The sequence below is a fragment of the Amphiura filiformis genome, chromosome 18, assembly GCF_039555335.1.
Source record: "Amphiura filiformis chromosome 18, Afil_fr2py, whole genome shotgun sequence".
NCBI lineage: Eukaryota > Metazoa > Echinodermata > Ophiuroidea > Amphilepidida > Amphiuridae > Amphiura > Amphiura filiformis.
The window spans coordinates 63,820,492-63,844,194 of record NC_092645.1 but is presented as its reverse complement, the minus strand read 5'-3'; the positions used below and the strand labels follow the sequence as shown (position 1 = coordinate 63,844,194).

General features: G+C 44.7%; 1 protein-coding gene and 1 long non-coding RNA gene across 2 annotated transcripts; both read right to left on the bottom strand.

Annotated features, from left to right (window-relative positions):
- Positions 1-469: 469 nt before the first annotated feature.
- LOC140139548 (uncharacterized) lies at positions 470-4,124 on the bottom strand. The gene is made up of 3 exons (XR_011857161.1): positions 4,061-4,124; positions 1,845-2,033; positions 470-505 (listed from the first exon to the last, which is right to left on the bottom strand). It is a non-coding gene; the product is annotated as an uncharacterized lncRNA (long non-coding RNA).
- A 2,293-nt stretch (positions 4,125-6,417) lies between these two features.
- Positions 6,418-23,361, bottom strand: LOC140139299 (uncharacterized). The gene is made up of 3 exons (XM_072161079.1): positions 22,991-23,361; positions 9,497-10,974; positions 6,418-6,602 (listed from the first exon to the last, which is right to left on the bottom strand). Exons 1-3 carry the CDS (start codon positions 23,359-23,361, stop codon positions 6,418-6,420), a joined length of 2,034 nt encoding a protein of 677 aa, XP_072017180.1.
- Between the last annotated feature and the right edge of the window lie 342 nt (positions 23,362-23,703).

The window sequence follows — 23,703 nt, the reverse complement described above, 5'->3', positions numbered from 1 at the left end:
TCCCATTAGCATGCTTTTTTGACCCTCCCTATTTTGTCTGAAAAACACCTTTTTGGACAAATACTGTTTGAACTTCATTTGACAAACAACAACTTAAAGGGAAAATAACTATAAAAACAAATCAATATTTGCACTGCATCTATAGTAATTTGGCTAATTACAGGTATCTGTACAGAGATCACTTCAACTTTAATCAGTACCCATCTCTGACCATTTTTACAGGACATCCAGTAAAGCTTAAGTCCGATCACGAGAAATTGTCCTTAAAAGAAACTTCCACGCTATACACATGTATAACTAATTTAGTCACTTCTTGCGTTTCTTTTGGATCCTGTTGTAAACAAAGTATTTGATATTTTTCCATTTCCTATTTTTTAGTACGGGTTCCTTAAGCAGAGCTGTTTCACAGTCCAATATTCCAGGGACTCTTCCCTCATCAAGGTGGAAACCAAGCTGCCTTCTGACTGCTCCTCCTTTTCTTCTGGGGTCCACTTATGTTTCTTGCCTGTAATTGTGGAGGTCATAAAAGAAAGAAAAAATGATTAGCTTTTAAAAATTATATTTTTATGTACATTGTACTAAAATATACATCACCATCCCTGTACCCGTGTGGCACCTGTCACTGAGTTTTTTCACGTTCACCATCTGGAATGCATTAGGAAAATACACAAGTCATCTCTAACACAGATATTGCATACGATGTCATCTCTGCACCTTGATCAACTGCTCTGCGATGATAGAGAAGAGATTAATGATGTCAAATAGCCTAGCTGGCCCTTCGATTAGCTGTATGGAATGATGCAATCCGGACTGAGAAGATTCCAGCGGTGAATGTGAAAAAGATTAAATAGGGCAGGCTTTCTCAAAGGGCGGCCAGCGGGCCAAATCCAGCCCACTGCACTCTGCAAAGTGGCTTGCGACCTGGCACTGATAAAAATTTAAAAATCTAAAAATATTAGAGGAAATGGGGCAAAAGGCAAAGTAGTCATAGAAAAAAGAATGAAAGTATTACTAAAAATATTAATTCTCTGATGGATTGATAAATTACTTTCATTTTGGCAGTTTAATTATGATCAAATAGTATGACACGCTACAAACTAAGTTCTACTCAGTCCATGTGGTTCTGCTGTTTAAAACTGTAATTCTGTTCTAATCTTGAGAATAGCGACAACTTCAAAAGCACCTGACTTTAAGGTGCCTAAATTAAATTGTTGTAATATTGCATTTTGAACTTTTTTCACTACTATCGCCTCACATGACTGCCTATACAAACAATCCCATTGGAAGCAATGCATGATGGGAAGCAGAGGTCGCGTTAACGCAATATTTCGCGTGAATCACGCACCAAAAACAATTAATAAAAATATTCACACACGAATTTACGTCTGCGTCTAGTACGGGGGTGAGTTTTCACGCACGGAAAATGAGACAAGGTAGAAAATTATGTAAACAAACAAGCAATGACCACTATGCTCAAAAATGCTGCCCCAATTGCATTATTCACATCATTTTCGAAGCAACTGAACCCCTTTTGGCTCTTTCGCGGTTTTGTTCAAAACAATTTGACCCTTGTAAGAAATTAATTGAGAACCCCTGAAATAGGGTAACTTCAATGGACATTGGTCTTGAAAATTGTCTGTGTATTATGATAGCTCCACCTTAATATAATACCCCAAATGACCCTTATTCTTATTACCATGACACACTGAATTGTAGCTAAACTAAATGGCAGCATTTCTATGGAAGAACTGGACATGGCCTAACTTTTATAATCAATTCAATGACTCTCAACCCATCTGATACACCTTATTTTGTAACTGCAATCTTCACACCTGCATACTTACAAGGTTCTTTAGGTCTCTTGCCATTTTTCCTTTTTGGCTCTTTTGGTTCTCCTTGCTCTAGTGGCTCTTCCTCTAATTCCTCTGGTTGCTTTTTAGATTTGCTGCCCTTTCTTCTATTCTTTGGCTTCTTCTTGGCATCTGCACTCTTCACAGCTTTCTGTTTTGGTGTCACACCTTCCTGGGGAGATTCTGTTAAAAATGAAATGAACAAGTACTGATTATGCGTACATGCAGAGCATGCGATCACACATTACAATAGTGCAATTTAAAATCAGGTAAAGAACTCACGTACACCAGTATATATGTTTTATCTCCAATGTATAGAGGGGTAACAATACTTTCTGAACACCCTATACTAGCAAGGTGATTCCTGGCAGAATTTTCACACAAAACAAGCTTGAAACACAATGCGCAACTTTTGTTACAAACTACTCTCTCACGATGTATTGTGATATTCTGAAGAATAAGCACCAGCATAATACATCCAATCCAAATTTTGATTCATTTTTGCCATTCTTCTCTTACTTTAGATGTCTGATTAAGGATGGTCTAGACCAGGGCTCCGCAAATAGCAGCCGTGGCTTCCCGAGTGGCGCGCGGCGCCGTTTAGATTTTTTTTTTAAATTAAAATTATTTAAAAAAATAATATATGTCCCGACCGACGGCTAAAATAGTACAAAATGTTGCACCAAATGGCGTCATTTGCACCTCAAATTAAAAAAAATTGATAGCTTCAGAGGGGGGGGCATCTGACTCCAGCGGTGCTAAAGCATTGTGTGGCGCTTTGCCGTTTTCTTTTATTTCATGTGGCACTTCAACAAATCTATTTGAGGAAGCCTGGTCTAGACCCATCAGGGGCAATTGACGAAGATCATTTTTCAGGGTTTTTTTCTTGGTTGATGAAAAGGTACTCATCAGTTCAAAATGAGAAAAACTAAATTTCCAATAATTTTGCCAAATTTCTATTAGTTTTAAAATTCATATTTTTCTGTTTTTAATTGTTTTAGTCACATGGTGGTTAATATTGCGTTTTAAGTTGCTAACAGCTAGCGTTTTCGCGATCGTGATTGACGGAACGCACAGCCTGACTGAAGAAACACGGACGCCAGCGCACTTGCGATGACCTTGACAGCAATACCAAAAACAACATGGTGAATGATTATCTCAGTTTTAGAAAAAACGTATTTACAGATTTATGCGAAACACATGCAGAAGTTGTATCTTAAATACGACTACGAGTTGTGTGAATTGTAGATATACTACATGACTGCATCTGAAATGAGACTTGATTGTTTACTACGCCCGACCATTTTTTGACAAAAATAGTCATTTTATACACGTTCATTTTGACGCAATTTTTCATTTTTTTGTGCCCGATAACGGACTAAATACGCAGTGTAGGGGTTAAGTTTTTACTTTTATTTGGAAGAGCTCATCACAATCTAGGATCTGTTTTTTCAAATTTTTAATTTTCCTTTTTAAACCGAAAATATTAATCCTTTTATGCTAAGCTATGTTGAAATTATTATTTTTAAAATTTTTTGGTGCAAATTTCTAAAAATTGGTCAAAATTCAAAAAAATAAAACAACCGATCCTAGATGTTTATGTTAAGATTTAAAAATCAACAAATGAAAAAAAATATGAAAAATAATTTTTTAATGTACAAAAAATCTGGGGCAAAATCATGCTTTTTTTATGATTTTCTCCAAAACAGCATTTTACATAAATCTGACTTCACCATTGGATTCGCCAGTTCATTTCCATTCTAAATATGTATACTTTTTAGATAGTTTAGGTCAAATATACAGAAGTTATGAGACAAAAATGTTTTCATGATTCGCTGGGTCTAGACAATCCTTAAGGAGGTCCACATTTCACCTGTTTTAAAAACACTTCAATCACCAGTGCCTGATCAGAGTTTCTGTTTAGTGATGCGAGTTCTTAAAAAGTGTTTGTTGTTTGCTTGAAAAAGGCATATTGTGGAATCAGTAATAAAGCATTTAGCAAAAGAAATTAAAGTACCCTTCAATAATACTTACAATTTGCTGTAGAAGCTATGTAATAGTAAGATAAGTTTCAAGGGTGGGTCCAAACTACATTGCTCATGGAAACAAAATAATAATTCCCCGTATTTAAGTTTCAGGTTTAAGCACTCTAAGATCAAGTATTATAATTATAATAAGCACCTCCAAAATAACTGATTTGTGACCATTACCTTCAACATGTCCATTAGCTTGATTCTCATCTTCATCCGAGTCAGAAGACTTGCCACTTTCATCTGTTACTGTTGAACACATTAGAAAAATTATAAAAACATTCAGTCACAATGCATGCATACATGTATAATGCCAGTCCAATCTGTTAAACTTTTCATGATTAATTTTATGAATCAAATGAAAATCCATGTTTTTCTGTAAGGCCATATTAATTAAATATTTTGTCTCAAAGCTTCCGCACATTATTTACCTATGAACTTGAAAATATTCATGTTTCCTTTTTTTTTCCTTAACAAATGTGAAGAAAAAAAACACCCCTCAAAATTTCACCCGAAATTAAGCCGATTTCGTAAATTTGCGATGAATTAGAACATCTTGGAATACAGACAGAACATCACACTCAAATATTCTGATTCTATGTTTTTATTTCATTGTTAATTTGACTTAATTCAGTGCCCCTGAAGATTTTTTTTTGATTTCCCCATCAAGTTTGAAGTTGTGCATCATATAAGATTTAAAGTTGACTAGACATGTCGCATGAACAAACTGGGTGCATGCGATTTCAATGCAGTATGCACTCATCATTGCATAGATTAATAAGTAATCAGATAGAAATTACACTAGACTAAGCTGTGGTCTAACCCACGAACACAGCCGTGTTGTTACCCTATGACCTTTAACCCCAAAATATATGAAACGGCCATAGACATTGGCTAATGTCAATGCATGGGTGCATGTGGCACCACTTTGCTATGTTACTTGTGGCAGAAGGGGCATTTTGAAGGTTTTTCGTCTCAGACCGGAAGTGACCCCTTAATGACATTCGACCCGAAATAAAAAATACAACATATGAATTTGGTACCCACAATTCATGTGTGAACATACCGTTACTGTCCTATGTTTTTCTTAGCAAATAAAACATTTTGACGGTTTTTTTTTTTTTTTCGGAAGTGACCCCTTAATGACATTTGACCCCAGATAAAAAATACCACATATGAATTGGGTAACCACAATTCATGTGTGAACATACCGTTACTGTCCTATGTTTTTCTTAGTAAATAAAAAAAAATTGAAGGTTTTTCGTTTTATACCGGAAGTGACCCCTTAATGACCTTTGGCCCCAAATCTGTGAGGACCCCATAGACACTGGATAATAACAATGCATGTATGCAAGTGGTGTTACTGTCCACGTAATTTGTGGGAGAAGAAGCATTTTAAAGGTATGGCCCCTTAATGACCTTTGACCCTAAATAAAAAAATACCACATATACACAGGGTATACTACAATTTATGTGTGAACATACCGTTACTGTCCTGTGTTTTTCTTAGCAAATACAAATTTTTGAAGGTTTTTCGTTTTATACCGGAAGTGACCCCTTAATGACCTTTGACCCCAAATCTGTGAGGACCCCATAGACACTGGATAATAACAATGCATGTGTGCAAGTGGTGTCACTCTCCCACGTAATCTGTGAGAGAAGAAGCATTTTGAGTTGAAATCACGTTTTTGACCCCTATGACCCCTGCTTGACCTTTGACCCCACGAGTTTCATACGACATGTAGGGGCATGGTCAATGATGGTTGTGACCAAGTTAGGTCAAAATCGGTACAAGCATGTAAGTGCTAGAGCAAATGTAGTGGTCGGCAGAAAGAAAGAAGAAAGAAAGAAAGAAGAAAGAACCTGTAAGAAAAAAGACACAGCCGTGACTAACGTCACGGCTGTGTAATAAGCAGAGTCCCAGCTACTTCCATAGGGTCTGTGGTTTTCGCATATTCATGAGGGCTGATTGTTCTAACGCTACATGGCTCTTAAAATATGCTTGGGATTTGCGTATCACAACTGGTACGCACAAAACCTATAGATTTCCAGCTTCGCGAATGGACACGATGGCAGATGGTGTCTCTACATGCACGTGAGCATTTTGATCGTGCCAACTTTAATCAGTTGTGATACGCAAATCGCAAGCATATTTTGAGAGCCACTTTAATCATGCGCATGATTTGCTGTGATTCCTTGGACAGCACACACATTCAGTGGTTGCTCGCATGAGATGGAGTGACATTACGTCTATTCTTGAAGCTGGACGAACTATATAATTATACGCCCAAACGCAGATCAAAAACGCAACATCCGTGCGTGTCAACACAATTTTATGTGTGCAGAAATATAGGCTTCAGGTTAGCATGGTTATTTGCACCTTCACGCTCATGGAACAATCGACCCTCATTAATGAAACTCATCTGAACTTTGCCTATGTACTTACTATCATTCTGTACTAATCTGTGAAGCACTGTCCCACTTGGACAATGTGCAGTTTGCATGACCATTTTATGGCACTGTACTGTCCACATGACTCAAAACCTTGCTACAATGTACTTTGTTTTACCTTGATCCTCCAGGTCAACGTCCTCCACGCTTGTGACATCAGTTCCTCTTTCCATTGCCATCAAAATCTTAGAAACCTTAGCTACTTGCCACACATCCTGTGGAAGTCGATAATACTGTCTGTGAATGGCCTCGGAATGGCCCAAATAGGTAGCTACAATGCTGGCCATAAGTGTTGGGACGGTTTGATAGGGTAATGTAAATAAGCCCCCCACTCCCCCCGATCAATGTTGAATCCGACTTTTTTGGTCACACGAGCCTTGTGGCACCCAACATTGATTGGTGGGGAAGGGGAGGGTTGGGGTGTTAGGAAAGTGTTTAGGCTTGACACCAAAGAAACCTCCACTTTATCACGTTAATAATAACGGAAATAAGGTCATACTATAGTGTACGTTTTCCATAAGTGTCCCAACACATTTTGGCCATGGTTGTATTTGAAAAGTTGAAAAAAAATCATCTAATTTCAGTTTTTTGCTTATAACTCAAAAAGTAAATATGATATTGACACCAAATTTAGAGCAGTTAGAGATCTTATCATGTGGCTTTACCAAAAAAAATTTGGGTGGCTACATTTGAAATTTAGGGACTGGTCACTTAAAATGTCTTAAAGCGATATTTTGGCCCTGTCTAAGTTCACTATTCGTCACTTTAACTGTCAAAAACTTGGGTTTTAAAATGGAAAATTATTGTTTCCACCAATTAAAATGTTACATTACAGCTATAGAAGAAAATAAAAATTATCACAACATCTCGTGATCAAAAAACAAATAAAGGAATCGAACCCATGCACACTTGTTTTCCCAATTTACCGCAGTCTAAAACAAATGAAGCAACAAATGAAGCAACGGAGTAAATCAACTTGTTAGCATTAATTTCGATTACATACAATAATGGATGAAAAAGTACTGTGTGTTAGCTCAGTTGACACTCTGCTTTTATTTGTGATGTTATTTATGAAAATAAGAATCCTACATATTTTCATTTCAACAGAAAAGTGAGAAATTGGTAATTTTAATAAGAAAGCAAAAAAAAAAAAAAAACCAAAAAAAAAAAAAAAAAAAAAAAAAAAAATCGTTAGGAATCGAACTCAGACTTTTTGAACATAAAACAGACGCCTTATCAAGTGAGCTAATAGGTTCAAGTAACATTACGAAGTATTTTGGGGCATAAAAGCTATTGCGAAGTTAATAAAAGTGTTTAAACTAACCCGCTGCTTTTAGGACATGAAAATTGTCTTATTGGCTATAGAAGAACGGTATTCCAGGCCTTTTTTGAAGAAAATATATTCTAAAAGTGTAAGAAAGTCTGAAACCCACGGTATGCACTCGTAATCTAAATAAAGAGATAGTAGTGATTATCTTTTATTATAGCCGGCATACCGGGACCCGAAATCACCTTCCGTGTACAAATGTCAATGATGAATCGAATTATTGAACGGTTCACTGAGGCATTGTATTATCTAAATGACCTATGCCGTGCATTAGGGTTTCAGCTTTGCGCATAATGGTATACGCGAGTTATAAATATGTTTAATAAGGAAATAAATACAATTATTAGGTATTGATGATGATGCTGCTGTTGCTGCTGCTGCTGCTGCTCCTGCTGCTGCTGATGATGATGATGGTGGTGATCATCATCATCATAATCATCTTCATCATCATCATCATCATCATCATCATCATCATCACCATCACCATCATCATCATCATCATCATAATCATCATCATTGGATCCAAAAGGTGTGCCTATGCCTGTAATAGACTAGTCGAATTTCTTGGAAAGGCGCATAAGCCATCAAGGTGCATTTTTTGTTTAAAGTGGTTATCTATGAAAAGTCAGTTTGGGTATGCTGAGTATGAATGACTACCAAAGTTATCAGAGTTTTAAATATTAATTTGATGATTTTGGCGGTTATTTTGTTTTTATGCAAATTATAATGTCAAAACATTACAATTGTTGATGGTATCCACGTTTGTTGGATTCAGCCTACCCCAATTGACTTTAAAAAAACATAGAGACCGTTTTTAACTTTAAAACAACGCACCTAAGACTTCTATTACTCAGCAGAAAGTCGACTAGTCTAATAGGATATGAAGGTGAATAGTCAATGATGTTTGCTATCTTCTGAAGATGATGAAATTCTGATTTAGAAATTATGTGTAATATTATGATAATTACTTTTTTTTATGTGCTATGTTATTTATTATACGTAAGTTTCTTTGAAAGCGCTTTAATAAATTTCAGTCAAAATGTAATTTAAGCCTACTCCTGCCGACTATGATTATATTTACACGATATACTCGTTGCAAATACCACATACGTTTTTGATGCAAACGATGCAAATGATTAAAGTTTGTTTGTTTTTTGTCTAAAAATTAGCTTTTTTTTTTTAATTTTAAGTGTTTTTTTTCTCAAAATCACTCTTTTAAAAGACTTCAATCAATTCCTGTCAACAAATATCATGTATTTCTGGCGATTAAATCACTACTGTTTCAAAATAAAACGTCATTTTAAGCAAAATACGTAGTTGGCATAGGCTAATAATGTTCAGAACGCACTGTAAAATACATGATATTGCGTATAAAACGTGACCGTATCCCTAAATCACATGAGGAAAATGCAATATTTTTATATAAGTGAAAAGATAAATAGTTTCTCCGTTTTCATGTAAAATTTGATGAAAATCCAAGCTATGGTTGAGGAGATATGGGCCAAAACACACATTTTAAAATTTGATTTTTTGTACCTTAGAGACAATGCTGGCCATAAGTGTTGGGACGGTTTGATAGGGTAATGTAAATAAGCCCCCACTCCCCGATCAATGTTGAATCCGACTTTTTTGGTCACACGAGCCTTGTGGCACCCAACATTGATTGGTGGGGAAGGGGAGGGTTGGGGTGTTAGGAAAGTGTTTAGGCTTGACACCAAAGAAACCTCCACTTTATCACGTTAATAATAACGGAAATAAGGTCATACTATAGTGTACGTTTTCCATAAGTGTCCCAACACATTTTGGCCATGGTTGTAGCTGTTCTATTTCACCCTCACCAAGCTGTAAAACTTGACTCATTGTAGCGATGTGTTTCCTTAGACGTGTTGTGGTCAAATTCTCTGGAATCTCTGCCCCACATGCATTAGCAAACTTCCTTAGACAGGTATGTGTTGATAGTGGTCCAGTGCTACTTTGGTAAGCACGGGCAAATAGGTATGGGTTATCCTTATGCACTCCTGCTGATTCTCTGGTAGCAATGAGGAGGTTAACTGACTCCATTAATGATTTGCTCAGGATGATAGGTACTGGCCTTTTGCCTTTCTTCCCACGACAAACCACTCTTGTAAGCGTTTTCACCAAATGACGCTCAAACTTGCTTAATGCTACAAGTACAGACTCATCCATGGGAGATTGGTTTTTAACCTGTGATTGGAAGCTATCAAGTTTCAAGCGTTCTGCTTCTCCTCCTCTTCTTCTATTAAAGAGAGCTAGTTGTGCTAAAGTTATTTCACAGAAGCTGTACCATCCATCTTTTGTTACCTCTTCTGTCAGGGCAGCTTTGTGCTTCTGTGCCTTTCTCTCAAGGTAGCTGTGAAGTTTCTGAACATCTTGTGTTAAAGGCAGTGTACTTGGCTTCACCCATTTCTCTTCATGCATGGTTCTCAGTGCATGGGAAGACACCTCATTCTTCCAGTCCATCTCATATAACTTAACGAACTTCTTAGCTCTCCGTGCCATGTTTCTGTCATCTGTCATGTATGCTTCTCCTAGCACAATTTCTGCACATTTGCGCAGTGAGTATCCAACCTTCAAGGCCAATGACGGGGTCTTGTATTTCTTGGTTATGTCATCATAACCTGCAACATTTCTCGCAGCTTCTGCCACTAGTTTGAAGTGCCTAGGGTCTATGCAATCATCTAGACTTGTTAGCTCCTGACTCAGATTCCTTGCAGAAATTAAGAACCTACCAAGCTCTCTTGTCTTTTGTGAAATATACGTATGTAAATGCTTCATGTGCCCATGTAGGTGAAAGAGCTCCGAACCCATTTTCATGATGAGAGCATCATTCTTGGCGGCTAAGAATATGTCATCTTTACTCTTTGACCGTGCTATTACATCTTTCATACCCTGAGATGCTCCCTTTGGTGGTGGCAACAGCATCACACTTAATTCCTGCAAGCGCCGGTTAACACTGTCTTCGTCATCTATTTCTTCTGCTTTCTTGTGCTGGCAATGTTTAGCATGTCGCCACAAGTCCCATCTCAAGAAAAAGGCCAAACAATGTGGACACGGTAAGTAATCATCAGCTGTGAAAAATCTGACTTCAGATGCAGGAGGTCTTCTCCACGGAATAATTTGGCCCTGACCTTGCTCATAGACTCCAATATTATGAAAATAATTACCGGTGTAGCGGATTTTATCAAGCTCAAAACGTCTTTCCTTTGAATTCTTTGGGAAACTCAAGGCTCTTTGAACATCAATCTCATCAGAATGATTCAACTCCAGATGCAGTGGTATTTTTGGGAAATATTCCCTGCAATATGCGCAGCAATGGAGTTTGTCCCATTTCCTTTTCCCTGGAATGTTTGATGCTCCTTGAACACTTTGTCGTGGTGCCTTTTGATCCTCCTCACTCTCTGCTCCCTGAACACTTTGTCGTGGTGCCTTTTGATCCTCCTCACTCTCTGCTCCCTGAACACTTTGTCGTGGTGCCTTTTGATCCTCCTCACTCTCTGCTCCCTGAACACTTTGTCGTGGTGCCTTTTGATCCTCCTCACTCTCTGCTCCCTGAACACTTTGTCGTGGTGCCTTTTGATCCTCCTCACTCTCTGCTCCCTGAACACTTTGTCGTGGTGCCTTTTGATCCTCCTCACTCTCTGCTCCCTGAACACTTTGTCGTGGTGCCTTTTGATCCTCCTCACTCTCTGCTCCCTGAACACTTTGTCGTGGTGCCTTTTGATCCTCCTCACTCTCTGCTCCCTGAACACTTTGTCGTGGTGCCTTTTGATCCTCCTCACTCTCTGCTCCCTGAACACTTTGTCGTGGTGCCTTTTGGTGTCGTGGTGCCTTTTGATCCTCCTCTCACTCTCAGCTCCCTGAACACTTTGTCGTGGTGCCTTTTGATCCTCCTCACTCTCTGCTCCCTGAACACTTTGTCGTGGTGCCTTTTGATTCTCCTCACTCTCTGCTCCCTGAACACTTTGTCGTGGTGCCTTTTGATCCTCCTCACTCTCTGCTCCCTGAACACTTTGTCGTGGTGCCTTTTGATCCTCCTCACTCTCTGCTCCCTGAACACTTTGTCGTGGTGCCTTTTGATCCTCCTCACTCTCTGCTCCCTGAACACTTTGTCGTGGTGCCTTTTGATCCTCCTCACTCTCTGCTCCCTGAACACTTTGTCGTGGTGCCTTTTGATCCTCCTCACTCTCTGCTCCCTGAACACTTTGTCGTGGTGCCTTTTGATCCTCCTCACTCTCTGCTCCCTGAACACTTTGTCGTGGTGCCTTTTGATCCTCCTCACTCTCTGCTCCCTGAACACTTTGTCGTGGTGCCTTTTGATCCTCCTCACTCTCTGCTCCCTGAACACTTTGTCGTGGTGCCTTTTGATCCTCCTCACTCTCTGCTCCCTGAACACTTTGTCGTGGTGCCTTTTGATCCTCCTCACTCTCTGCTCCCTGAACACTTTGTCGTGGTGCCTTTTGATCCTCCTCACTCTCTGCTCCCTGAACACTTTGTCGTGGTGCCTTTTGATCCTCCTCACTCTCTGCTCCCTGAACACTTTGTCGTGGTGCCTTTTGATCCTCCTCACTCTCTGCTCCCTGAACACTTTGTCGTGGTGCCTTTTGATCCTCCTCACTCTCTGCTCCCTGAACACTTTGTCGTGGTGCCTTTTGATCCTCCTCACTCTCTGCTCCCTGAACACTTTGTCGTGGTGCCTTTTGATCCTCCTCACTCTCTGCTCCCTGAACACTTTGTCGTGGTGCCTTTTGATCCTGTCCTCCCTCTCTGCTCCCTGAACACTTTGTCGTGGTGCCTTTTGATCCTCCTCACTCTCTGCTCCCTGAACACTTTGTCGTGGTGCCTTTTGATCCTCCTCACTCTCTGCTCCCTGAACACTTTGTCGTGGTGCCTTTTGATCCTCCTCACTCTCTGCTCCCTGAACACTTTGTCGTGGTGCCTTTTGATCCTCCTCACTCTCTGCTCCCTGAACACTTTGTCGTGGTGCCTTTTGATCCTCCTCACTCTCTGCTCCCTGAACACTTTGTCGTGGTGCCTTTTGATCCTCCTCACTCTCTGCTCCCTGAACACTTTGTCGTGGTGCCTTTTGATCCTCCTCACTCTCTGCTCCCTGAACACTTTGTCGTGGTGCCTTTTGATCCTCCTCACTCTGCTCCCTGAACACTTTGTCGTGGTGCCTTTTGATCCTCCTCACTCTCTGCTCCCTGAACACTTTGTCGTGGTGCCTTTTGATCCTCCTCACTCTCTGCTCCCTGAACACTTTGTCGTGGTGCCTTTTGATCCTCCTCACTCTCTGCTCCCTGAACACTTTGTCGTGGTGCCTTTTGATCCTCCTCACTCTCTGCTCCCTGAACACTTTGTCGTGGTGCCTTTTGATCCTCCTCACTCTCTGCTCCCTGAACACTTTGTCGTGGTGCCTTTTGATCCTCCTCACTCTCTGCTCCCTGAACACTTTGTCGTGGTGCCTTTTGATCCTCCTCACTCTCTGCTCCCTGAACACTTTGTCGTGGTGCCTTTTGATCCTCCTCACTCTCTGCTCCCTGAACACTTTGTCGTGGTGCCTTTTGATCCTCCTCACTCTCTGCTCCCTGAACACTTTGTCGTGGTGCCTTTTGATCCTCCTCACTCTCTGCTCCCTGAACACTTTGTCGTGGTGCCTTTTGATCCTCCTCACTCTCTGCTCCCTGAACACTTTGTCGTGGTGCCGTTTGATCCTCCTCACTCTCTGCTCCCTGAACACTTTGTCGTGGTGCCTTTTGATCCTCCTCACTCTCTGCTCCCTGAACACTTTGTCGTGGTGCCTTTTGATCCTCCTCACTCTCTGCTCCCTGAACACTTTGTCGTGGTGCCTTTTGATCCTCCTCACTCTCTGCTCCCTGAACACTTTGTCGTGGTGCCTTTTGATCCTCCTCACTCTCTGCTCCCTGAACACTTTGTCGTGGTGCCTTTTGATCCTCCTCACTCTCTGCTCCCTGAACACTTTGTCGTGGTGCCTTTTGATCCTCCTCACTCTCTGCTCTCTGCTCCCTGAACACTTTGTCGTGGTGCCTTTTGATCCTCCTCACTCTCTGCTCCCTGAACACTTTGTCGTGGTGCCTTTTGATCCTCCTCACTCTCTGCTCCCTGAACACTTTGTCGTGGTGCCTTTTGATCCTCCTCACTCTCTGCTCCCTGAACACTTTGTCGTGGTGCCTTTTGATCCTCCTCACTCTCTGCTCCCTGAACACTTTGTCGTGGTGCCTTTTGATCCTCCTCACTCTCTGCTCCCTGAACACTTTGTCGTGGTGCCTTTTGATCCTCCTCACTCTCTGCTCCCTGAACACTTTGTCGTGGTGCCTTTTGATCCTCCTCACTCTCTGCTCCCTGAACACTTTGTCGTGGTGCCTTTTGATCCTCCTCACTCTCTGCTCCCTGAACACTTTGTCGTGGTGCCTTTTGATCCTCCTCACTCTCTGCTCCCTGAACACTTTGTCGTGGTGCCTTTTGATCCTCCTCACTCTCTGCTCCCTGAACACTTTGTCGTGGTGCCTTTTGATCCTCCTCACTCTCTGCTCCCTGAACACTTTGTCGTGGTGCCTTGATTGATCCCTCCTCACTCTCTGCTCCCTGAACACTTTGTCGTGGTGCCTTTTGATCCTCCTCACTCTCTGCTCCCTGAACACTTTGTCGTGGTGCCTTTTGATCCTCCTCACTCTCTGCTCCCTGAACACTTTGTCGTGGTGCCTTTTGATCCTCCTCACTCTCTGCTCCCTGAACACTTTGTCGTGGTGCCTTTTGATCCTCCTCACTCTCTGCTCCCTGAACACTTTGTCGTGGTGCCTTTTGATCCTCCTCACTCTCTGCTCCCTGAACACTTTGTCGTGGTGCCTTTTGATCCTCCTCACTCTCTGCTCCCTGAACACTTTGTCGTGGTGCCTTTTGATCCTCCTCACTCTCTGCTCCCTGAACACTTTGTCGTGGTGCCTTTTGATCCTCCTCACTCTCTGCTCCCTGAACACTTTGTCGTGGTGCCTTTTGATCCTCCTCACTCTCTGCTCCCTGAACACTTTGTCGTGGTGCCTTTTGGTCCTCCTCACTCTCTGCTCCCTGAACACTTTGTCGTGGTGCCTTTTGATCCTCCTCACTCTCTGCTCCCTGAACACTTTGTCGTGGTGCCTTTTGATCCTCCTCACTCTCTGCTCCCTGAACACTTTGTCGTGGTGCCTTTTGATCCTCCTCACTCTCTGCTCCCTGAACACTTTGTCGTGGTGCCTTTTGATCCTCCTCACTCTCTGCTCCCTGAACACTTTGTCGTGGTGCCTTTTGATCCTCCTCACTCTCTGCTCCCTGAACACTTTGTCGTGGTGCCTTTTGATCCTCCTCACTCTCTGCTCCCCACTCTCTGCTCCCTGAACACTTTGTCGTGGTGCCTTTTGATCCTCCTCACTCTCTGCTCCCTGAACACTTTGTCGTGGTGCCTTTTGATCCTCCTCACTCTCTGCTCCCTGAACACTTTGTCGTGGTGCCTTTTGATCCTCCTCACTCTCTGCTCCCTGAACACTTTGTCGTGGTGCCTTTTGATCCTCCTCACTCTCTGCTCCCTGAACACTTTGTCGTGGTGCCTTTTGATCCTCCTCACTCTCTGCTCCCTGAACACTTTGTCGTGGTGCCTTTTGATCCTCCTCACTCTCTGCTCCCTGAACACTTTGTCGTGGTGCCTTTTGATCCTCCTCACTCTCTGCTCCCTGAACACTTTGTCGTGGTGCCTTTTGATCCTCCTCACTCTCTGCTCCCTGAACACTTTGTCGTGGTGCCTTTTGATCCTCCTCACTCTCTGCTCCCTGAACACTTTGTCGTGGTGCCTTTTGATCCTCCTCACTCTCTGCTCCCTGAACACTTTGTCGTGGTGCCTTTTGATCCTCCTCACTCTCTGCTCCCTGAACACTTTGTCGTGGTGCCTTTTGATCCTCCTCACTCTCTGCTCCCTGAACACTTTGTCGTGGTGCCTTTTGATCCTCCTCACTCTCTGCTCCCTGAACACTTTGTCGTGGTGCCTTTTGATCCTCCTCACTCTCTGCTCCCTGAACACTTTGTCGTGGTGCCTTTTGATCCTCCTCACTCTCTGCTCCCTGAACACTTTGTCGTGGTGCCTTTTGATCCTCCTCACTCTCTGCTCCCTGAACACTTTGTCGTGGTGCCTTTTGATCCTCCTCACTCTCTGCTCCCTGAACACTTTGTCGTGGTGCCTTTTTTGATCCTCCTCACTCTCTGCTCCCTGAACACTTTGTCGTGGTGCCTTTTGATCCTCCTCACTCTCTGCTCCCTGAACACTTTGTCGTGGTGCCTTTTGATCCTCCTCACTCTCTGCTCCCTGAACACTTTGTCGTGGTGCCTTTTGATCCTCCTCACTCTCTGCTCCCTGAACACTTTGTCGTGGTGCCTTTTGATCCTCCTCACTCTCTGCTCCCTGAACACTTTGTCGTGGTGCCTTTTGATCCTCCTCACTCTCTGCTCCCTGAACACTTTGTCGTGGTGCCTTTTGATCCTCCTCACTCTCTGCTCCCTGAACACTTTGTCGTGGTGCCTTTTGATCCTCCTCACTCTCTGCTCCCTGAACACTTTGTCGTGGTGCCTTTTGATCCTCCTCACTCTCTGCTCCCTGAACACTTTGTCGTGGTGCCTTTTGATCCTCCTCACTCTCTGCTCCCTGAACACTTTGTCGTGGTGCCTTTTGATCCTCCTCACTCTCTGCTCCCTGAACACTTTGTCGTGGTGCCTTTTGATCCTCCTCACTCTCTGCTCCCTGAACACTTTGTCGTGGTGCCTTTTGATCCTCCTCACTCTCTGCTCCCTGAACACTTTGTCGTGGTGCCTTTTGATCCTCCTCACTCTCTGCTCCCTGAACACTTTGTCGTGGTGCCTTTTGATCCTCCTCACTCTCTGCTCCCTGAACACTTTGTCGTGGTGCCTTTTGATCCTCCTCACTCTCTGCTCCCTGAACACTTTGTCGTGGTGCCTTTTGATCCTCCTCACTCTCTGCTCCCTGAACACTTTGTCGTGGTGCCTTTTGATCCTCCTCACTCTCTGCTCCCTGAACACTTTGTCGTGGTGCCTTTTGATCCTCCTCACTCTCTGCTCCCTGAACACTTTGTCGTGGTGCCTTTTGATCCTCCTCACTCTCTGCTCCCTGAACACTTTGTCGTGGTGCCTTTTGATCCTCCTCACTCTCTGCTCCCTGAACACTTTGTCGTGGTGCCTTTTGATCCTCCTCACTCTCTGCTCCCTGAACACTTTGTCGTGGTGCCTTTTGATCCTCCTCACTCTCTGCTCCCTGAACACTTTGTCGTGGTGCCTTTTGATCCTCCTCACTCTCTGCTCCCTGAACACTTTGTCGTGGTGCCTTTTGATCCTCCTCACTCTCTGCTCCCTGAACACTTTGTCGTGGTGCCTTTTGATCCTCCTCACTCTCTCCGTCCTGAACACTTTGTCGTGGTGCCTTTTGATCCTCCTCACTCTCTGCTCCCTGAACACTTTGTCGTGGTGCCTTTTGATCCTCCTCACTCTCTGCTCCCTGAACACTTTGTCGTGGTGCCTTTTGATCCTCCTCACTCTCTGCTCCCTGAACACTTTGTCGTGGTGCCTTTTGATCCTCCTCACTCTCTGCTCCCTGAACACTTTGTCGTGGTGCCTTTTGATCCTCCTCACTCTCTGCTCCCTGAACACTTTGTCGTGGTGCCTTTTGATCCTCCTCACTCTCTGCTCCCTGAACACTTTGTCGTGGTGCCTTTTGATCCTCCTCACTCTCTGCTCCCTGAACACTTTGTCGTGGTGCCTTTTGATCCTCCTCACTCTCTGCTCCCTGAACACTTTGTCGTGGTGCCTTTTGATCCTCCTCACTCTCTGCTCCCTGAACACTTTGTCGTGGTGCCTTTTGGTCCTCCTCACTCTCTGCTCCCTGAACACTTTGTCGTGGTGCCTTTTGATCCTCCTCACTCTCTGCTCCCTGAACACTTTGTCGTGGTGCCTTTTGATCCTCCTCACTCTCTGCTCCCTGAACACTTTGTCGTGGTGCCTTTTGATCCTCCTCACTCTCTGCTCCCTGAACACTTTGTCGTGGTGCCTTTTGATCCTCCTCACTCTCTGCTCCCTGAACACTTTGTCGTGGTGCCTTTTGATCCTCCTCACTCTCTGCTCCCTGAACACTTTGTCGTGGTGCCTTTTGATCCTCCTCACTCTCTGCTCCCTGAACACTTTGTCGTGGTGCCTTTTGATCCTCCTCACTCTCTGCTCCCTGAACACTTTGTCGTGGTGCCTTTTGATCCTCCTCACTCTCTGCTCCCTGAACACTTTGTCGTGGTGCCTTTTGATCCTCCTCACTCTCTGCTCCCTGAACACTTTGTCGTGGTGCCTTTTGATCCTCCTCACTCTCTGCTCCCTGAACACTTTGTCGTGGTGCCTTTTGATCCTCCTCACTCTCTGCTCCCTGAACACTTTGTCGTGGTGCCTTTTGATCCTCCTCACTCTCTGCTCCCTGAACACTTTGTCGTGGTGCCTTTTGATCCTCCTCACTCTCTGCTCCCTGAACACTTTGTCTGCTCCTCCTCACTCTCTGCTCCCTGAACACTTTGTCGTGGTGCCTTTTGATCCTCCTCACTCTCTGCTCCCTGAACACTTTGTCGTGGTGCCTTTTGATCCTCCTCACTCTCTGCTCCCTGAACACTTTGTCGTGGTGCCTTTTGATCCTCCTCACTCTCTGCTCCCTGAACACTTTGTCGTGGTGCCTTTTGATCCTCCTCACTCTCTGCTCCCTGAACACTTTGTCGTGGTGCCTTTTGATCCTCCTCACTCTCTGCTCCCTGAACACTTTGTCGTGGTGCCTTTTGATCCTCCTCACTCTCTGCTCCCTGAACACTTTGTCGTGGTGCCTTTTGATCCTCCTCACTCTCTGCTCCCTGAACACTTTGTCGTGGTGCCTTTTGATCCTCCTCACTCTCTGCTCCCTGAACACTTTGTCGTGGTGCCTTTTGATCCTCCTCACTCTCTGCTCCCTGAACACTTTGTCGTGGTGCCTTTTGATCCTCCTCACTCTCTGCTCCCTGAACACTTTGTCGTGGTGCCTTTTGATCCTCCTCACTCTCTGCTCCCTGAACACTTTGTCGTGGTGCCTTTTGATCCTCCTCACTCTCTGCTCCCTGAACACTTTGTCGTGGTGCCTTTTGATCCTCCTCACTCTCTGCTCCCTGAACACTTTGTCGTGGTGCCTTTTGATCCTCCTCACTCTCTGCTCCCTGAACACTTTGTCGTGGTGCCTTTTGATCCTCCTCACTCTCTGCTCCCTGAACACTTTGTCGTGGTGCCTTTTGATCCTCCTCACTCTCTGCTCCCTGAACACTTTGTCGTGGTGCCTTTTGATCCTCCTCACTCTCTGCTCCCTGAACACTTTGTCGTGGTGCCTTTTGATCCTCCTCACTCTCTGCTCCCTGAACACTTTGTCGTGGTGCCTTTTGATCCTCCTCACTCTCTGCTCCCTGAACACTTTGTCGTGGTGCCTTTTGATCCTCCTCACTCTCTGCTCCCTGAACACTTTGTCGTGGTGCCTTTTGATCCTCCTCACTCTCTGCTCCCTGAACACTTTGTCGTGGTGCCTTTTGATCCTCCTCACTCTCTGCTCCCTGAACACTTTGTCGTGGTGCCTTTTGATCCTCCTCACTCTCCTCCTGAACACTTTGTCGTGGTGCCTTTTGATCCTCCTCACTCTCTGCTCCCTGAACACTTTGTCGTGGTGCCTTTTGATCCTCCTCACTCTCTGCTCCCTGAACACTTTGTCGTGGTGCCTTTTGATCCTCCTCACTCTCTGCTCCCTGAACACTTTGTCGTGGTGCCTTTTGATCCTCCTCACTCTCTGCTCCCTGAACACTTTGTCGTGGTGCCTTTTGATCCTCCTCACTCTCTGCTCCCTGAACACTTTGTCGTGGTGCCTTTTGATCCTCCTCACTCTCTGCTCCCTGAACACTTTGTCGTGGTGCCTTTTGATCCTCCTCACTCTCTGCTCCCTGAACACTTTGTCGTGGTGCCTTTTGATCCTCCTCACTCTCTGCTCCCTGAACACTTTGTCGTGGTGCCTTTTGATCCTCCTCTCTCTCTGCTCCCTGAACACTTTGTCGTGGTGCCTTTTGATCCTCCTCACTCTCTGCTCCCTGAACACTTTGTCGTGGTGCCTTTTGATCCTCCTCACTCTCTGCTCCCTGAACACTTTGTCGTGGTGCCTTTTGATCCTCCTCACTCTCTGCTCCCTGAACACTTTGTCGTGGTGCCTTTTGATCCTCCTCACTCTCTGCTCCCTGAACACTTTGTCGTGGTGCCTTTTGATCCTCCTCACTCTCTGCTCCCTGAACACTTTGTCGTGGTGCCTTTTGATCCTCCTCACTCTCTGCTCCCTGAACACTTTGTCGTGGTGCCTTTTGATCCTCCTCACTCTCTGCTCCCTGAACACTTTGTCGTGGTGCCTTTTGATCCTCCTCACTCTCTGCTCCCTGAACACTTTGTCGTGGTGCCTTTTGATCCTCCTCACTCTCTGCTCCCTGAACACTTTGTCGTGGTGCCTTTTGATCCTCCTCACTCTCTGCTCCCTGAACACTTTGTCGTGGTGCCTTTTGATCCTCCTCACTCTCTGCTCCCTGAACACTTTGTCGTGGTGCCTTTTGATCCTCCTCACTCTCTGCTCCCTGAACACTTTGTCGTGGTGCCTTTTGATCCTCCTCACTCTCTGCTCCCTGAACACTTTGTCGTGGTGCCTTTTGATCCTCCTCACTCTCTGCTCCCTGAACACTTTGTCGTGGTGCCTTTTGATCCTCCTCACTCTCTGCTCCCTGAACACTTTGTCGTGGTGCCTTTTGATCCTCCTCACTCTCTGCTCCCTGAACACTTTGTCGTGGTGCCTTTTGATCCTCCTCACTCTCTGCTCCCTGAACACTTTGTCGTGGTGCCTTTTGATCCTCCTCACTCTCTGCTCCCTGAACACTTTGTCGTGGTGCCTTTTGATCCTCCTCACTCTCTGCTCCCTGAACACTTTGTCGTGGTGCCTTTTGATCCTCCTCACTCTCTGCTCCCTGAACACTTTGTCGTGGTGCCTTTTGATCCTCCTCACTCTCTGCTCCCTGAACACTTTGTCGTGGTGCCTTTTGATCCTCCTCACTCTCTGCTCCCTGAACACTTTGTCGTGGTGCCTTTTGATCCTCCTCACTCTCTGCTCCCTGAACACTTTGTCGTGGTGCCTTTTGATCCTCCTCACTCTCTGCTCCCTGAACACTTTGTCGTGGTGCCTTTTGATCCTCCTCACTCTCTGCTCCCTGAACACTTTGTCGTGGTGCCTTTTGATCCTCCTCACTCTCTGCTCCCTGAACACTTTGTCGTGGTGCCTTTTGATCCTCCTCACTGATCCTCCTACTCTGCTCCCTGAACACTTTGTCGTGGTGCCTTTTGATCCTCCTCACTCTCTGCTCCCTGAACACTTTGTCGTGGTGCCTTTTGATCCTCCTCACTCTCTGCTCCCTGAACACTTTGTCGTGGTGCCTTTTGATCCTCCTCACTCTCTGCTCCCTGAACACTTTGTCGTGGTGCCTTTTGATCCTCCTCACTCTCTGCTCCCTGAACACTTTGTCGTGGTGCCTTTTGATCCTCCTCACTCTCTGCTCCCTGAACACTTTGTCGTGGTGCCTTTTGATCCTCCTCACTCTCTGCTCCCTGAACACTTTGTCGTGGTGCCTTTTGATCCTCCTGGTCCCCCTCTCACTCTGCTCCCTGAACACTTTGTCGTGGTGCCTTTTGATCCTCCTCACTCTCTGCTCCCTGAACACTTTGTCGTGGTGCCTTTTGCCTTTGATCCTCCTCACTCTCTGCTCCCTGAACACTTTGTCGTGGTGCCTTTTGATCCTCCTCACTCTCTGCTCCCTGAACACTTTGTCGTGGTGCCTTTTGATCCTCCTCACTCTCTGCTCCCTGAACACTTTGTCGTGGTGCCTTTTGATCCTCCTCACTCTCTGCTCCCTGAACACTTTGTCGTGGTGCCTTTTGATCCTCCTCACTCTCTGCTCCCTGAACACTTTGTCGTGGTGCCTTTTGATCCTCCTCACTCTCTGCTCCCTGAACACTTTGTCGTGGTGCCTTTTGATCCTCCTCACTCTCTGCTCCCTGAACACTTTGTCGTGGTGCCTTTTGATCCTCCTCACTCTCTGCTCCCTGAACACTTTGTCGTGGTGCCCTTTGATCCTCCTCACTCTCTGCTCCCTGAACACTTTGTCGTGGTGCCTTTTGATCCTCCTCACTCTCTGCTCCCTGAACACTTTGTCGTGGTGCCTTTTGATCCTCCTCACTCTCTGCTCCCTGAACACTTTGTCGTGGTGCCTTTTGATCCTCCTCACTCTCTGCTCCCTGAACACTTTGTCGTGGTGCCTTTTGATCCTCCTCACTCTCTGCTCCCTGAACACTTTGTCGTGGTGCCTTTTGATCCTCCTCACTCTCTGCTTCCTGAACACTTTGTCGTGGTGCCTTTTGATTCGCCTCACGCTCTCTGCTCCCTGAACACTTTGTCGTGGTGCCTTTGATCCTCCTCACTCTCTGCTCCCTGAACACTTTGTCGTGGTGCCTTTTGATCCTCCTCACTCTCTGCTCCCTGAACACTTTGTCGTGGTGCCTTTTGATCCTCCTCACTCTCTGCTCCCTGAACACTTTGTCGTGGTGCCTTTTGATCCTCCTCACTCTCTGCTCCCTGAACACTTTGTCGTGGTGCCTTTTGATCCTCCTCACTCTCTGCTCCCTGAACACTTTGTCGTGGTGCCTTTTGATCCTCCTCACTCTCTGCTCCCTGAACACTTTGTCGTGGTGCCTTTTGATCCTCCTCACTCTCTGCTCCCTGAACACTTTGTCGTGGTGCCTTTTGATCCTCCTCACTCTCTGCTCCCTGAACACTTTGTCGTGGTGCCTTTTGATCCTCCTCACTCTCTGCTCCCTGAACACTTTGTCGTGGTGCCTTTTGATCCTCCTCACTCTCAGCTCCCTGAACACTTTGTCGTGGTGCCTTTTGATCCTCCTCACTCTCTGCTCCCTGAACACTTTGTCGTGGTGCCTTTTGATCCTCCTCACTCTCTGCTCCCTGAACACTTTGTCGTGGTGCCTTTTGATCCTCCTCACTCTCTGCTCCCTGAACACTTTGTCGTGGTGCCTTTTGATCCTCCTCACTCTCTGCTCCCTGAACACTTTGTCGTGGTGCCTTTTGATCCTTGCCACTGTCTATTTCATCTTCTACTGTTTGGACTTTCCGTCGCTTATTTACAGGCCATTCGCCTTTTGCATTCTCAACTCTATGTCTCTTCAATTTCCTAGCTGCATCTTCTTTATTTGATGGTTGGCAGTTTTCTTTACCATGTTTAGCGCTATTCTGTGTATACTTCAACCCACCAAGCTTTTGTTCTTTGTTTGACTTCCTTGTGCCTTTCATATTTGATGCTTGCAAACAGTCACTGAAAGGTGTCCTTTTCTGTGCTACTTTTTCTTTAAGTGTAGGAAGAGGTTCAAAAGAGCTTGACGATCCATTGTCAAATGTATCAGCAATGTGATTGTGGCGCTTCTTTGAGTTGTTCAAAACATTTATTCTTCTTCTGTATGAGATGCCTTTGTGTCTCTTCACTGAATTTGTCTCCAATTTCATGTAGCTTTATTGTTGCAATGCTTTTTCCTTGAACAACCCTGGCTGTCAATCTGCTGAGTGGAATAAGACATATCTGTTTCTACCTTCTCAGATTCCCTCTCTTCTTCACATTCTGTAATTTCTGCTTCACTTTCCCACACTGACCTTAGTCTTTTCTTGTGTTCATTTTGGACCACATTTAAGGGCAAAAGGGCCCTTCTGCGTCTTTTTATCAATTGAATATCTGAGTAATCCGAGTCAGATGATTCACAACTTCCAGGTACATTTGAGTCAGATGATTCACAACTTCCAGGATCATACCTTCTCTTGCTTTTGCTGATACTCTTTTTCTTGGTTTTGTTT